Source organism: Sapajus apella, unplaced genomic scaffold, assembly GCF_009761245.1.
Source record: "Sapajus apella isolate SASKATOON/1434 unplaced genomic scaffold, GSC_monkey_1.0 scaffold106, whole genome shotgun sequence".
NCBI classification, from domain to species: domain Eukaryota; kingdom Metazoa; phylum Chordata; class Mammalia; order Primates; family Cebidae; genus Sapajus; species Sapajus apella.
In genome coordinates this window covers 1519223-1534808 of record NW_022437046.1, presented here as the reverse complement: position 1 = coordinate 1534808, position 15586 = coordinate 1519223, and the positions used below count along the sequence as shown (strand labels likewise).

Sequence of the window (15586 nt, the reverse complement as noted above, 5' to 3'; positions counted from 1 at the left end):
ACTTTAACAAGGACTTACGACTCCCTGAGGGGGTTGGAGACAGAAATCCGACATCTTGTCTCGGCAGAGTCTAGGGGCTAGGGTTGCAGATAGACCCTGTGCCCTCCTGTTCCTTGACCGACCGACGCTCCAGGGGCAGCGGGAGCCCTCGGGGGAGCCCTCAGGAAAGTAGAGTCCAGGGATGAGTTATTTGGGACGGCGGCGGGGTCCATGGGCCTGGCAGGCAGAGAGAACGGCGGGAGCAGAGGCAGGAGTCCCGCAGCGGCGAGCGGCGCGCTGACCGCTCGGCCTGCCCCAGACCCTGGTGGCCCTGCGGAGGGTGCAGGCTCTGCAGCAGCGCGGGCCCAGCGAGGCTCCCCGAGCCGTCCAGAACCCCCCGGAGGGCGCGGCGGAAGACCAGAAGGACGGGGCAGCCTACACCGACCGCGACCGCAAGATCCTGCAACTGTGCGGTGAGGGCCCTGCCTGGGCAGGTCCGGAGGGCGGGCCGGGCGGGACTCAGAGGGAAGGTGGGCGGGTTGGGCGGTTCCAGGAGCCGGCCAGGGCCCTGCACAGGCTGGGCGGTGCCCGAGGGACCCGGCCGGCCACGGAGGTGGGGAGGGACCCTCCCTCTGACTTGCGCCCGGCCTTTGCAGGGGAACTCTACGACCTGGATGCCTCTTCCCTGCAGCTCAAAGTGCTCCAATACGTGAGTCCCTGCGCCCCTCCCGGTCATCTCCCCGTCCTCCGGGGACCAGCGTCCCCTTGAGCCCTCCGTCTCAGTTCCAGTTACGATGTCCCTTCCCCTCTCCTCCGCCCGCCTGAAGGGCCCCGAGGAGGGGAGCGGGTGGGGAGTGGGGTGGCCCGGACCCGCGGTGAGACCCTCGCCCTGCCTGTCCCTCCTTCAGCTGCAGCAGGAGACCCGGGCCTCCCGCTGCTGCCTCCTGCTGGTGTCGGAGGACAATCTCCAGCTGTCTTGCAAGGTGAGGGCCCAGGTCCACAGTGGAGCGGGGAGGGGCTGGGCGAGGCACTCCGGTCTCCGAGGGGGAAATCCCTCGCCTTTCCTTTAACGGGGCCCTGCACTCTGCTCCTCAGGTCATCGGAGACAAAGTGCTGGGGGAAGAGGTCAGCTTTCCCGTGAGTGTTGCGTCCTCCTGTTGGAATCTGCAGGGGCGGTTGAGGCCGGGTAGACACTCCTGGGATCTTCCTGGAGTCTTTGGATCCTCTAGATTCTTGAAATCTGATGGAATTATCTGGATCTTGGGATCTACTTAGAAATGCTGCAGCGATCCCAACCTGTGTTCATCAGGCTCTATTAGGAGGAATCTCTTAGTATCTATGGAAAGGCTTACCTGGGACCTGTTCATTTATGTTGGAGTGTTTCTGGATATGGATCTGCTGGACTCTGTCGAGGAGAATCCTGGAGTCTGCTTATCTCTCTCGCAGTTAGGGAGGACCCTAGAGTCCTCTGTAGTGAATTTTGCCAGACTCCCCTCCATCCCTCCTCCTCAGTGCTGACCCCATCCACCATTTGGACTGACTGAAGAGTTCTTTGAAACTTCCAGACTTGAGGGTGGGGACAGGTTGAGATTGCCTGACCTGGGAGTACTGGCGCTGACTCAGTCTCTCCCCACCCTCTAGTTGACAGGACGCCTGAGCCAAGTGGTGGAAGACAAGAAGTCCATCCAGCTGAAGGACCTCACCTCTGTAAGTCATGGCCTGGCTGACCCATAGGGGAAAGGGGAGACCCCACTGCCCAGCCCCCAGAGCCAAGGTCTCTGTTATAGAGCAGCCCAGGAATGGAGGAGACAAGACCTGGGGACTTTCTACTATCCCATCTCCATGTCACAGAGCTTCCACCTTGCATGAGTCCCTTAGAACTAACTGCCTGTTGCCAAATGTGATGGGGGGCTGGAGGAGGGAAGCGTACTCCCCTCTCCTTCCCTGCTCTGACTTGCCTCTCCTTTGCAGGAGGATGTGCAACAGCTGCAGAGCATGTTGGGTTGTGAACTGCAGGCCGTGCTCTGTGTCCCTGTCATCAGCCGGGCCACTGACCAGGTGGTGGCCTTGGCCTGCGCCTTCAACAAGCTAGAAGGAGACTTGTGAGTCTTTGTGGGGTGATGCAGGTCAGGAGATGTCACTGACAGGCTGGCTAGAGCTCCACTAGGGTGGCAGCACAGGAAGGGTACTGGGCAGGGGCTACTGTCTCAGCAGCAGTGGGGCTGAACAGTTAGTGCAAGAGAATGAAAGTCATGTTGAGGTCCAAGCCGGTTCCCCTTCTCTTCCCCCACTTCCTGAAGTTTGGGTTATCTGGTTTTGGGGTATTGACCTCCCCACCTTCCCATCCCTGTTTCTTCATTACTGCTAGAAACTGCTAGATGGAGGGGTGGGTGCAGTCTGGGATGGGTGAACCCTCTGGGACCCACAGAGCATTATCAACACAGTGGACAGTGGCCAAAGGGAATATGCTTGGGGACTGGGAAAAGCTGTGGATCTTTTGAGCCCCTGACAGGGCAGCTGTAAAGAGAGGTGGGCAGGGCACAGTGGACAGGAAAACAGACTTGGAGGCTTAGCTGGGAAGCATATCTCAAGAACTGAGGTCAAACCTGGCATCTAGAAGTGGTGTTGTAAGTAAATTTCATGTCCTACACCAACTCATGAACTGGCAATAGGTGCCTGAATTTTATTGCGAATGGATCTTAGTCAGTGAGAAACAGCACTGTGTCTGATGAGCCGTTTCTGTCCAGGGTGCAGGTTCACGCTTGGGCTGGCAGGACAAGCAGCTTGTGCTGCATCACCATCATGTAGGTGGCGAGAAGTAGACAGATGAGGGGCTGAGTCCTGATGCAAAGAGACATTGATAGGATGCTCGCTTCTGGAGTCCAAGCAAGCAGGCTGGGCTTCAGGGCCTGGAGCTCCTGCAGGAGGTGGACACTAGAGAGCCTGGGACTAGGGAGGTGTCAGAGCCCAGTCCTGAGGCCTGCTGGGATAGGGTAGAGACTGAGGAGTCCTAGTTCTAAGCTGCAGGAACTACCAGCATGGAATTGTGTTGACAGTTGGGTGGGCCTGGGGAAATGAAGATAGGAACAAAGCATAATCCACTGAGGCAGAAGACCGTGGGATTGGTGGCATTTGGAACTTGTAGGTATCCTAGTGGTGGGAGAATTTATGCCATTCAGCAAGCAAATATTGAGCACTTAATGTTGCCATCCCAGTACTCAGCAGATGGCCTTGGGAAGGCCTTTGGGGAGGGGAAGGCAGAGTGAATGGGGGACCAGCAGGGACCATGACCTCTCACTGCTGGCTGTGGGATTGGGTTCTAGGATGGCCCCAGAGCTGGAGGAGAGGTGGTATCAGCAGGAAAACAAGACGGGGCCTTGGTGACAGTCCTGAGGTCCAGCACAGGGGCAAGGCCATCTCTGGGTCCCATGCATTTCAGGGAGTGGGTGTTGAATGATTGCATGAGCCAGGGTGGGGCTCAGCTCACTGCAGTGACTGCAGAGAAGCTTCCTGGAACACAGCTAAGTAGCCAGAGAACATGGGCTCCAGAAGCCCTTCAGCTATGAGCAGGATAGGTCTGGTGGTAAGGCCAGGGATAGGATACATCACGACATCAGCAAAGACCTCCCAAGTGTTTGTACTGGATATGGGATGATATTATCATGGCCCCATCTCATAAGACTCGAGGCTCATTTTCAGGGCATAGAGGAAGGAGAGTGGGAAGGGTATTCTAGGCTGAGGGAACAGTGTAGAGAAAAAGCACAAAGGTGTGAAAGAGCCCAAGGTTTTCTCAGAATGATGAGGATCTTTGTGTGGCTGAAGCCGAGAGATGTCCAGGGTTGAGGGGTGAGAGGCGGCGGGGGAGAGGCTAGCTGAGGGATCTCAAATGAAAGGAAGGCATGCAGACAGAGCCAGAGTGATGGGGACAGATCTAGACCTGAATCACCAGATGGCAAGCATGAGTGGGGGATGCCCCACCAGGCAGAGCACCAAGCCCAGCCAAAAAAAGGGGAAGGGCTTAGGCAGGGAAACCTGGGGGCAGTGTGATATGGGCTGAGGAAGGCTCCCTCCCCCCGTGACCCCCACCATTGGTCCACCCAGCCCCATGCAGCTCCTCAGTGACAAATCATTTGGAGGCCAGATTGAATGACCTGAGCAGGCTTTGGGGCTGACCTTGTCACACCAGAGCTAGCTCCATGAGCAGGGCCGGTGGGTTTCTAGAGGCACCGAATCAGGGCCAGTGGAGTCCAGGGAGAGTGGGGTAGTGACAGGAGCTGCACAAGATGGGGCAGTGGCACTGCCGCTCCCCAAGGCTGGAGGTGTGCCTGGGGAAGAGCAGGAGAAAGCCAGCTTGAGCCCGAGCAGTCTCTAGTCTGAGGGAGGAGACCCAGATTTGAGCTGGGTAAATCCCAAATCAGAGTGGGGAGGTATGGCCCTGGTTTCAAGAATCTAAGGAAGACTGGAGCCCTCCCCTCAGGGAGCTGCCATTCTGAATGGGTGTGGGAGCAGGAAGCTGTTCCAAGTGCCTGTGCAGTGGTTATATGGTTGGCGGGTGGGCACCCCTGTGGGCTTCTGGTAGAACAGAAAGGAGAGTGGGGAGAGGAGCCGGTTTTCCCTTCCCTGCTGGGTCAGCTCACTCCTCCTCCAGGTTCACTGACCATGATGAGCACGTGATCCAGCACTGCTTCCACTACACCAGCACAGTGCTCACCAGCACCCTGGCCTTCCAGAAGGAGCAGAAGCTCAAGTGTGAATGCCAGGTGAGTGACCGGCCTGGAGCCTCTATCGGGCACCGACTCGCCCAGCTTTCAGCCCCAGAGAGCCACTTACAAGGGAAATGCCCATGTCTTTCTAGATCTGTGGCAGCAATTCCCCAGGTAACTGTAACTAATGACTTGGAGGCTTAAGAGGAAGGCCTGTAGTTGCTCAGGACCTCTACCACTGCCAGCAGGCACTGTGTGTGATCGCCCTCTAGTGTTCAATCTGGGCACTACAGCAACACCTAGGCAGCTAGAGCTGGCATGAAGGCAGCTGAGACACTCAGGAGACTCCTCACCTGCCCCGGGGCTATTCCCTTACTCCTTCACTTAGTAGCCAAATGATGTAATTAGACACTGACAGTTTCCGGCTTGTCTGGTGAGCCCTAGGGGATGAAGACCTGGGTGCTGTTGGAGGCAGGGCATTAGATAGGATGACCCCTGCACCCCAACCCCCTATGATCTCCATTTCCTCCATTCCAGGCTCTTCTCCAAGTGGCAAAGAACCTCTTCACCCACCTGGGTGAGTGCACTGTTCTCCTCTATGCCCAGCTGTGGGGTGGGCAGGGGGGCTGGGATTTGCAGAGGAGAGGCGCGAGGGCTTGGCCTTGGCACTGCAGCCTGGTCTCACCATGCCTGGTCTTCTCCCTCCCCCAGATGATGTCTCTGTCCTGCTCCAGGAGATCATCACAGAGGCCAGAAACCTCAGCAATGCGGAGATGTGAGTGACTCTACCCAGGGGATGGGGCGAGAGAGGCTGTGACCCTCAGTTCCCTTCATCTCCTTTCCTGCCCCTCCCTTTCCCTTCTCTGCCTTCTGAGGGACCTCATCACCTTTTGAGGGATTCTTTATTTCATGCCTGTCTGCCTCACTAGACTGTAAGCTCCAATGACAGCAGGGACAGAGCTGGATTTGGATCCCCATCTCCTATCACAGTGTCTGGCACATAGTAGGTGCTTCCAAAAAAAAGCACTTGAATGGACACGTTTCTGGAGCCAGCTAGCCTTGAGCAGAGTGTCTCACCGTGGAGCACTCCTCCCAGGCCTCGGAAGTCTGCCCTTTGCCTCCTTATGGGATGTGGGGGCGATCAGAGGGGGTTGGCAGGCCCCAGAGGACCAAACCCCCTACCCCCACAGCTGCTCTGTGTTCCTGCTGGATCAGAATGAGCTGGTGGCCAAGGTGTTCGACGGAGGCGTGGTGGATGATGAGGTGAGCGGATGTGGAGGGAGTCTGTGGCCCTAGGGTGTCCAGGAGTCCGCCGGGGGCGCTGGGGAGCGGCCCGACGTTTAATAGTCCCCTCTGTGGTCAGGTCACTAACTTCTTCCTCTCGACTCCATCTCTGCCCCGGCAGAGCTACGAGATCCGCATCCCCGCCGACCAGGGCATCGCGGGACATGTGGCGACCACGGGCCAGATCCTGAACATCCCGGACGCATATGCCCACCCGCTTTTCTACCGCGGCGTGGACGATAGCACCGGCTTCCGCACGCGCAACATCCTCTGCTTCCCCATCAAGAACGAGAACCAGGGTGCGAGCTGGCGGCTCGGGCGGAGGCGAGGGGCTGGGGTGGAGGGGCGGGGCTGGGGCGGAGGGGCGGGGCTGGGGCGGAGGGGCGGGGCTGGGGCGGAGGGGCGGGGCTGGGGCGGGGCCTGCACCAGGCGAAGCCGGTCCCAGCGCACCAGGTGGGCAACCCTTCCCTTCCCCACCTCCTCCGGAGTCCGGGAGCAGAGGGAGTCGGGTTCCTTGCCTGGGACATCACTTGCGGAAACTGCGAGGACTGGTTCCCGCCGGATCCCTCCCTCCACTGGATCCCCCCCTCCACCAGTGGTTCCTTGCCCCTCTCCATTCCCCAGAGGTCATAGGTGTGGCCGAGCTGGTGAACAAGATCAATGGGCCGTGGTTCAGCAAGTTTGATGAGGACCTGGCGACGGCCTTCTCCATCTACTGCGGCATCAGCATCGCCCATGTGAGGGCGGGGTGGGAGTGGGACGTAGGGCGATGGGGCGGGGCCTACGCGGGACCCTCGGTTCTCCTCCCCGACTAGCTCTCCTTGTGGGTTGATCCCTTGGTCTGGTACTCAAAGTCCCGCTGTTGGGGTGCTGTGCAGCCTTCAGGACACGCTGTCCACCTCTAGGCTCAGTTTCCCATCTAAAAATTGGGGATACGTTTTCCTACCCTGTCCACTCAGCCTCCCAGGACCAAGAGAAACTCCCGTTGTGAAACCTCCTCCCTTCCCTAGAAGCAGTCTCAACCCAAGCCAGGTGCTTTTTTGGAAATGCTGGGTCTCGGTGTCGAGGCCTGCTGGTGCTCTGGCCTGGGAATCCAGCCCCAATGTCCCTGATATGACTCCCTCCTTGCTTCTCCTTGGCACTGGGGGTGCAAAGGGCCAGACTGCCAGGAGGACTTGGTGAGGAGGGATGGGTGGAGTGGGGTGTCTGGATGAAAGTGAGGGTGGGGTCTTTACTCTGGACTGGAGCTTCAAGGTTTTGACTGGGGCCAGAATCAGACAGAAAGTGGGGTATCTTTCTGATCCCTTTGTCCCAGTCCAAGGGACAAGATTTCACAGCCAGCCTTCTTGAGCCCCATCTTCCCTCTCTCCCCCAGTCTCTCCTATACAAAAAAGTGAATGAGGCTCAGTATCGCAGCCACCTGGCCAACGAGATGATGATGTATCACATGAAGGTGAGGCTTGCAAGGACCTCTAGTCCTCCTCCCAGGTTCCTCAGGAAGCCAGGGCCAGGCAGGGCTTCCTGATCGATCTCTACTGAGGATGAGAGGATAGGCCCAGAGCCACAGCAGGCCTCCTGCCCTCCGTAGGGGCATTTCCCGCCTCTGCTTACAGACCTCTCCTCCAAGCTGCTTCTGAGCTCAGTCCCAAGGCTGGAAGTAGCCAGAGGACCCAGCCCAGGGAATAACTTGTTTGAGCGAGGTATTCCCCATGTTTAGGGAATAATTCTTGTCTTGGGAATTCCTGAGGGCTAGGAAGCTCACCCAGGACCTGCCGCCATGGCTTTTCTAGGTACAATGGCCGTGCAGCCCTAGGCAGTCCTAATTGCTGATATTCTCTCATTCCCAGACCCTGGTCTGGGAAAAGCTGGCTGAGTTCCATGTATATGGTAGTCACTGTTCATTTGGACATTTCCTCTCACTTGTGTCCAAACCAGAGAGGCCCAGACCTTGTGAGCTGGATCAAAACTGTAGCAGGAAGAGTTGGGGTTAGACAGTAGGAAGGTCCCCACAAAAGGAGAACTGGTAGGGTTACTGTGTATGAAATGCTGCTATGGTTTGGGGGTGTCATGAAGGGATGTTCTCCATCTTTGCCAAGGTTAGGTTGTTACGGATAAAGGGTGGTCACCGCAGGGAGGCACATGGGGTGGGCTGCAGGGCTGTGAGGGGAGGGTGGTGATTTTCTGCCCAGTGACAGTCCACAGCATGGTGGCCCAACTGTGGCATTCTTGATGACGGATTCCCCACCTGTCATGGGAATTTGAGAGTGAAGACACCAGATGGGGTGAAGGCTGTCTTCTAATGCCCTGGCTGGTCTCCTCTAGGTCTCTGATGATGAGTACACCAAACTTCTCCATGATGGGATCCAGCCTGTGGCTGCCATTGACACCAACTTTGCCAGTTTCACCTATACCCCTCGTTCTCTGCCGGAGGATGACACATCTATGGTGAGCTGCTCTCCTCTACTTGACTGGTGAGGCCAAGGCTATGTAGCCAGAGGCTTCAGTTAAATGTGAGGCTTCAGTTAAATGTGCATAAAGAACTTCCTGGTAAGACAGAGTCATCAAGGAAAGCTGTGGAGTGTCCCTTAGAGGTGGAGGGGCATGTAGTCTGCCATCATGAGGCTATGGGGCCTGCCCAGGGGCTAGGGGCTGGACTGGATGATCCCAAGGGCTGCTCTTGGACCATCAGTGCCCAGGGCATGTGACCTCAGGGTTTGCATCCACCCCACCAATCCCATTTTTCTAAGATTTTGTGTGGGCTTGGTTTCAAGAGTTCTTAGTTCTTAGATCTCTTAGATTTCTAAAACTTCATAGCTCTGAGAATGGTTGCTTCAATTATTTTCTGGTTCTCTAGTTTAGATTTAAGTTTCTAAGACTCCAGATTTTGAGTGTGGAGCTTAAAGAAGGGCCCAGGCAGGGGCCCTATCTTAATATTGGCAGCGTCTCTGATCCCTCCCTCTGTCCTCTCCAGGCCATCCTGAGCATGCTGCAGGACATGAATTTCATCAACAACTACAAAATTGACTGCCCAACCCTGGCCCGGTTCGTCCGCATGCAGACAGCCCGTCTTCGCCTCCCTCTCTCCCCCGCTGTCACATCCATTGCCCCTGGCATTCTGGAGAGGCTCTCTCTAAGGATGACTAGGGAGACCCAGTCTTATGGGGGTGGGGAGGATCCACGAGTGAGAAGCAATTCCTAGACACCGAACTGTCAGTAAAGGCAAGAAATGGGGCAAAGCAGAGCCTGGAGACAAGGCTGAGAGTGTGTAGCCAGAGGTTTAAGTTAGATGTGCATAGGAACTTCCAGCTAAGCAGAGTCATCAAGGAAGGCTATGGACGCTCCCTCAGGGATGGGGGGAAATTTAGTCTACCATCATGGGGTTATGATACAGGAAGAGAGGCTGAGGCGCCTCTGTTGCCTTCTCCCCTCCCCCAGGTTCTGTCTGATGGTGAAGAAGGGCTACCGGGATCCCCCCTACCACAACTGGATGCACGCCTTTTCTGTCTCCCACTTCTGCTACCTGCTCTACAAGAACCTGGAGCTCACCAACTACCTCGAGTGAGTGGTTGCATCTCCCCCACATCTAGCAGCTGCTGGGGTCCCCTTACCTGGGACAGGGAAGCATCCCCATGTGTGTCAGGCACGTTACACACACCACCTCATGGAAGCGTCTTAGCCCCAGGGGACTAGAAGGGAAGGCGGCATGCCCCATCTTTCAGGAGGGGTTTGCTCACAGTCTTGCAGCCAGTGAAGATTGAGCCTGATTTAAACTAAGGTCTGCTGGACTCCAAACCAGTGCATCTTTCCAGGAAGGGAACCCAGATGTCCCAACCTCCCGTTCCAGTGGTTCCTGGGCACGTCTTCCAGCTGTCTCTCCTCTGGGGGTTCTGGGGAGGGTGCTGTGGACTGACCTCTTTTTTTTTTCTCTTTTTTGCCTCCCAACCAGGGACATCGAGATCTTTGCCTTGTTTATTTCCTGCATGTGTCACGACCTGGACCACAGGGGCACAAACAACTCTTTCCAGGTGGCCTCGGTGAGACCCTGCCCTGCTCACAGTGGGGACCCTCCATGGGGAGTCTGGAAGTCTCATCCTCTCCCAGCCTGAAGACAGGTGGGAGCAAGTGAGACCAGGAGCCAGGTTTAGAGACAGGAGGAGGTTCCCCCAGGGTTTGCCCTGTGCTCTGAGATAGGGACGGGGGGAAGGGCGGGAAGGGCAGGACACTGCTTAGCCTAAAGCAGTGGCACTTGGATCCGGATGTGAGGAGTGACCACAGCTTTCCTGGGCTTTTCCAGAAATCTGTGCTGGCTGCGCTCTACAGCTCTGAGGGCTCCGTCATGGAGGTATCACTCTTCTGTCCCATCCCCACCCTCCTTTCCGTTTAAGGCCAGTGACTTGCAAAGCATGACCCAGCTCCTCCCATTCCCAAACCAAGCTCTCCAGACAGGTTGTGAGAGCTGTAGCCACACCTAGGACGCATCTGGCTCGTTTTCCTGGGGTGGGCTTGGAAGGGCGCAGGTGCAGATGGTAGTGAGGATTTGTGTTCAGTGCGTTTCCCCTTGGCCGTCTGGGAACCCCATTCAGCCCGCTCCTGCCAAGCTTGGGATGGGCTTCACTCCCATCACTTGGCATCACCTTAGATTGTTTGGTTTGGGTCTGCCTACCTCCGCATGCACAAGGTCTGAGCCATTTCTGAGTTCCCTGCACTTGGCACAGGGCTTAGCACAGAGCAGGAGACACATTGCCAAGGTCACCTTACTCCAGAGGCTGTCCCTACTTGCACACCCCGAGAGATAAGGCTCTCCCAGGAGGGCTGGTGGCAATGCTAGTTCCACCCTCTGCCCCTGGGATAAGCTGCTCCTCTTCTGAGTGACAGCCCTTTCAGCATCTGGAAACAGGGGCCTTGCCCTCGCCTCATCACTGCCTCTCCTTGTCAGCAAAATAGTGTGTTCTGCATGATTTAGTGTCTAGGACTCCACGGGATCATTTCAAAAATGTTCCAGCTTTCGAGGACCCCAGAGCTTACCTTGCTGGGTCCGTGCATGTGACAGCTGAGGAGTCTGAGGCTCAGAGTGGTCTAGGGACTTGCCCTGGGTCAGAGAGAGGGCTGAAACAGAGCTCAGGAAGGGAGCTGGGGCCCCTGACTCCCTCTTTCTGCCTGCTCTGCTGACCTCGGGGCTGGAGCTGGACCAGGCCCTGCTTCCTTTCTTGGGGTCAATGGTGAAGGGAGCCCCTCTGCCCTAGCCGGGCCCCATCACTCTTCTCCCCACAGAGGCACCACTTTGCTCAGGCCATCGCCATCCTCAACACCCATGGCTGCAACATCTTTGATCATTTCTCCCGGAAGGTGATGGGGTTGAGGGTGGGGGTGGGGAATAAGGGGAAGCTGGGAGCTGGCTGGAGGCGGGAGGAGTGGAGGCTCACTGGGATGGGCAAATGGGTGGGGGTGTCCAGCAGGAGGCCATGATGCCCCTGCCCTCTACCCAGGACTATCAGCGAATGCTGGACTTGATGCGGGACATCATCTTGGCCACGGACTTAGCCCACCATCTCCGCATCTTTAAGGACCTCCAGAAGATGGCTGAGGGTGACTGCCATTAGCTCCAGGCCTTTGGGCTAGGGAGGAACAACCAGGGGGAGGATTTGCCAGGGGAACATTCCCAGGGGTGCAAACCCATCCCCTGCAGCAATAACCCTTTCTGGCTGCACGGCCCCACCAGGCAGACCCAGCACTGGACCCTTGGCTCCCATCAGGAGTGCTCAATTCCTTGGACCACTCTGGGGTGGGCCCTGGGAGACTTGTCCTCAGAAGGTCAAGGAGTTCCCCAGTTCACTCCTTGACCCCACCCTCCCCCCAACAGTGGGCTATGACCGAAACAACAAGCAGCACCACAGACTCCTCCTCTGCCTCCTCATGACCTCCTGTGACCTCTCTGACCAGACCAAGGGCTGGAAGACCACGAGAAAGATCGCGGTAGGTGCTGTCCTCCCTGGGAAGGCACAGGCTGCCCACCCTGCCTGTTTCTGGGTGCCTCCTGCAGCCTGAACACCTTCTCTTTGCTCAGCTCAGCCTGGCTGTGTTCTGGGGAGACAGAAACCTAGACCATCTCAGGGTGACAAATGGAGACTCAGAGAGGGGAACAGACCTAACAAGTCAGTGGCTGGTGGAAGACGGGCCCCAACCCAGCCGCTCCTTCCTGCCTGGCTGGGGCTGGTGGGGACAGCTCCTGACCTGGGACTGAATCACTGGGCCTCCGTTTCTCTCCTGGGAATGGGCTGTCAGAGGAGCTTGGGTGCAGGATGTGATGAGTGTGTTGGCCTTTCAGGAGCTGATCTACAAAGAATTCTTCTCCCAGGGAGACCTGGTATGTGTGGAGTCACCCCAGGATGTCTAGGTTGGGGGAGGGTTCCTGGCCTGGGGCTGGGAGGGCTTGGGTTAGCCTGAACCTAGTACCTGATGGAGGAATGAGAGGGACAGGCCTGACAACTTGATGCCTGCAGGAGAAGGCCATGGGCAACAGGCCGATGGAGATGATGGACCGGGAGAAGGCCTATATCCCCGAGTTGCAAATCAGCTTCATGGAACACATTGCAATGCCCATCTACAAGTGAGTGAGCTCACAGGGACCAGCTGGCACCGTACACAGAGAGGGTGGGCTGGAGCGGGGACATCACAGCAAACACAGGTGCTGAGGTTGGCCTGGCCCACCTCCAACTAATTCACCCCCCTGCCTCTGGGCACAACTGCCACCTGCTGTACCCCTCAATGGGCCCCTCACTTCGTTCTTGGTCCCTAGTGAAAAAAGACCATCATGCTTTCCTGGGTGTCCAGTCCTGTGCCTCACACTCTTGTGGAAGTTTTTTTATTTGGAGGTGGAGTCTCACTCTATTGCCCAGGCTGGAGTGCAATGGCATGATCTTGGCTCACTGCAACCTCTGCCTCCTGGGTTCAAGCGATTCTCCTATCTCAGCCTCCTGAGTAGTTGGGATTACAACTTTCCACCAGCTGGGATAATTTTGTTTTGTTTGTTTTGTTTTTTGAGATGGAGTCTCGCTCTGACACCAGGCTGGAGTGCAGTGGTGCAATCTCAGCTCACTGCAAGCTCCGCCTCCCAGTTCAAGTGATCCTTCTGCCTCAGCCTCCTGAGTAGCTGGGACTACAAGTGCGCACCACCACACCCGGCTAATTTTTGTATTTTTTAGTAGAGATGGGGTTTCACCATGTTGGTCAGGATGGTCTTGATCTCTTGACCTCGTGATCCACCCGCCTCAGCCTCCCAAAGTGCTGGGATTACAGGCGTGAGCCACTGTGCCCAGCCAATTTTGTATTTTTGGTAGAAATGAGGTTTCACCATGTTGGTCAGGCTGGTCTTGGACTCCTGACTTCAGATGACCTGCCCGCCTCGGCCTCCAAAGTGCTGGTATTACAGGTGTGAGCCATCGTGCTGGCCCTTGTGGAAGTTCTGTGTTGTGTAGCCCTCTTCTTTCTTGCTGCCCATGGTCTGATTTCTACCTGTCGTCCTGCCCCTGTACACCCACAGGCTTTTGCAGGACCTGTTCCCCAAAGCAGCAGAGCTGTATGAGCGTGTGGCCTCCAACCGTGAGCACTGGACCAAGGTGTCCCACAAGTTCACCATCCGCGGCCTCCCAAGCAACAACTCGCTGGACTTCCTGGATGAGGAGTACGAGGTGCCTGATCTGCATGGCACTAGGGGCCCCATCAATGGCTGCTGCAGCCTTGATGCTGAGTGATCCCCTCCAGGGACCCTTCCCGGCCCAGGCCACCTCCCACAGCCCTCCACTGGCCTGGCCAGATGCACTGGGAACAGAGCCACAGGTCCTGGGTCCTAGACCAGGACTTCCTGTGTGACCCTGGACAAGTACCACCTTCCTGGGCCTCAGCTTTCTCGTCTGTATAATGGAAGCAAGACTTCCAGCCTCACGGAGACTTTGTAATTTGTCCTCTGAGAGCACAGGGGTGACCAATGAGCAGTGGGCCCTGCTCTGCACCTCTGATCACACCTTGGCGAGTTTTTCCCAAGCCATTCTTTGTCTGAGCAGCTTGATGGTTTCTCCTTGCCCCATTCCTGTCCCACCAGATCTTTGCTCCTTTCCCTTAGGGGATTCCCACCCCTTAGGGTCTTCAGGATCCTCATGGAAGGGGAAGGTGAGACATCTGAGTGAGCAGAGTGTGGCGTCTTAGAAACAGTCCTTAGTTCTATGGGAGGACTAGAAACAGCCTCGGCGAAAGCGCCCTGAGGACCACCACTATACTGACGGTGGGATTGGGACCTGGGGGATACAGGGGCCCCAAGAGGAAGCTGCCAGAGGAGCAGCTCAATGCTCTGTGGAGAGGGGGCTCGGGAAGAAGGCAGGATGGGGCTGATGGGCAGGAAGGATCCCCGTACTGGGAAACAGGCCCAGGTATGAGCCAGCCTTGCCTCCTCCGGCCTGTGTGACACTGGGCAAGTCTCTTCCCCTGTCTGGGCCAAACAGGAGGGTAAGATAATCCATGCTCTAAGATCCATTTGAGATCAATGTCTAAAATAGCTCTGTAGCTCTGCGGAGTCCCAGCAGAGGCTGTGGAATGTTTCTGCCACCCTAGGGCACAGAGAGCCCAAGCCTGCATCCCTCAGAGCCCCCTGTATCCCTCAGAGCCCCCTGTGTCCCTCAGAGGCGCCCCCCTTGGCCTGAGCCCCTTCCCCATTCCTGCAGCCAGTGAGAGACCTGGCCTCAGCCCTGGCAGGGCTCTCTTTTCAAGGCCATATCCACCTGTGCCCTGGGGCTTGGGAGACCCCATAGGGTCGGGACTCTTGGGTCAGCCCGGCCACTGGCTTCTCTCTTTTTCTCTGTTTCGTTCTGTGTGCGTTGTGGGGTGGGGGAGGGGGGCCACCTGCCTTACCTTTCTGAGTTGCCTTTAGAGAGATGCGTTTTTCTAGGACTCTGTGCAACTGTCGTATATGGTCCCGTGGGCTGACCGCTTTGTACATGAGAATAAATCTATTTCTTTCTACCAGTCCTCCCCCATGGGGCTGTTTGCAGACTTTGTGCTTGGGGTGGGTGAAGAGGGGAGTAGAACTGGGAGAGGCAAATGCTCTTTGGAACTCCATGGCTTCCTAAGTCCCCCACCCTTGGTGCCTAGCCCCTCTTCTGGGAGAGTCATTTAGACCTGCTGGGGTACTCCCTGGGCTAGCCCTGTGCCAGATCGTGGAAGCTAAGGGGTGGGCGGCAGATGAGAAGGCCTGGCCAGGGAGCAGTGATGCTACATGTTGGCTGGCAGAGATTGTGGAGTAGATGGAAAACTGAGAGGTAGAGGCAAGCAGGTAGGCTGCCTGGAGGAGGTAGCCTGAAGCTCGTCCTAGACCTTCCCAGTGCTGGCCTTCCCTGGTCATGAGTGCCCATATGGCAAGGGCCTGGGCCTCTGAGCCCTGTTCCTAGCTGCAGTGATACCTGTGTACAGTGATCTGTGTCCCAGCAAGTCCCACATCCCAGTTTCTCTGAGTCCTGCCGAGGGGCCACCCCTGAGTCGGACTACACACCAGATCCAGCCCCGAGTTGTGTCTGAGGAGTTAGTCCCTGCTTTTCTCCACGTGAGAGCGTTCACTTCCACCCAGTCCAAGA

At 56.9% G+C, this 15586-nt stretch overlaps 1 protein-coding gene across 7 annotated transcripts in view; it reads left to right on the top strand.

The window, feature by feature from the left end:
* PDE2A (phosphodiesterase 2A) overlaps positions 1-14983 on the top strand; it is a 100277-nt gene extending 85294 nt beyond the window's left edge. For all 7 annotated transcript variants that reach the window (XM_032258849.1, XM_032258851.1, XM_032258847.1 and 4 more), the window contains 24 exons: positions 299-452; positions 636-688; positions 888-962; positions 1075-1116; positions 1621-1686; positions 1951-2081; positions 4628-4739; positions 5220-5259; positions 5394-5457; positions 5873-5945; positions 6088-6265; positions 6591-6703; positions 7342-7419; positions 8289-8411; positions 8938-9008; positions 9402-9524; positions 9913-10000; positions 10261-10308; positions 11238-11312; positions 11453-11552; positions 11827-11939; positions 12292-12330; positions 12467-12573; positions 13507-14983. In XM_032258849.1, the coding sequence (XP_032114740.1) occupies positions 299-452; positions 636-688; positions 888-962; positions 1075-1116; positions 1621-1686; positions 1951-2081; positions 4628-4739; positions 5220-5259; positions 5394-5457; positions 5873-5945; positions 6088-6265; positions 6591-6703; positions 7342-7419; positions 8289-8411; positions 8938-9008; positions 9402-9524; positions 9913-10000; positions 10261-10308; positions 11238-11312; positions 11453-11552; positions 11827-11939; positions 12292-12330; positions 12467-12573; positions 13507-13717 (2277 nt within the window). In that variant the 3' untranslated portion in view covers positions 13718-14983. The remainder of the gene's footprint in view (positions 1-298; positions 453-635; positions 689-887; positions 963-1074; positions 1117-1620; positions 1687-1950; positions 2082-4627; positions 4740-5219; positions 5260-5393; positions 5458-5872; positions 5946-6087; positions 6266-6590; positions 6704-7341; positions 7420-8288; positions 8412-8937; positions 9009-9401; positions 9525-9912; positions 10001-10260; positions 10309-11237; positions 11313-11452; positions 11553-11826; positions 11940-12291; positions 12331-12466; positions 12574-13506) is intronic.
* The last annotated feature ends 603 nt before the right edge of the window (positions 14984-15586 follow it).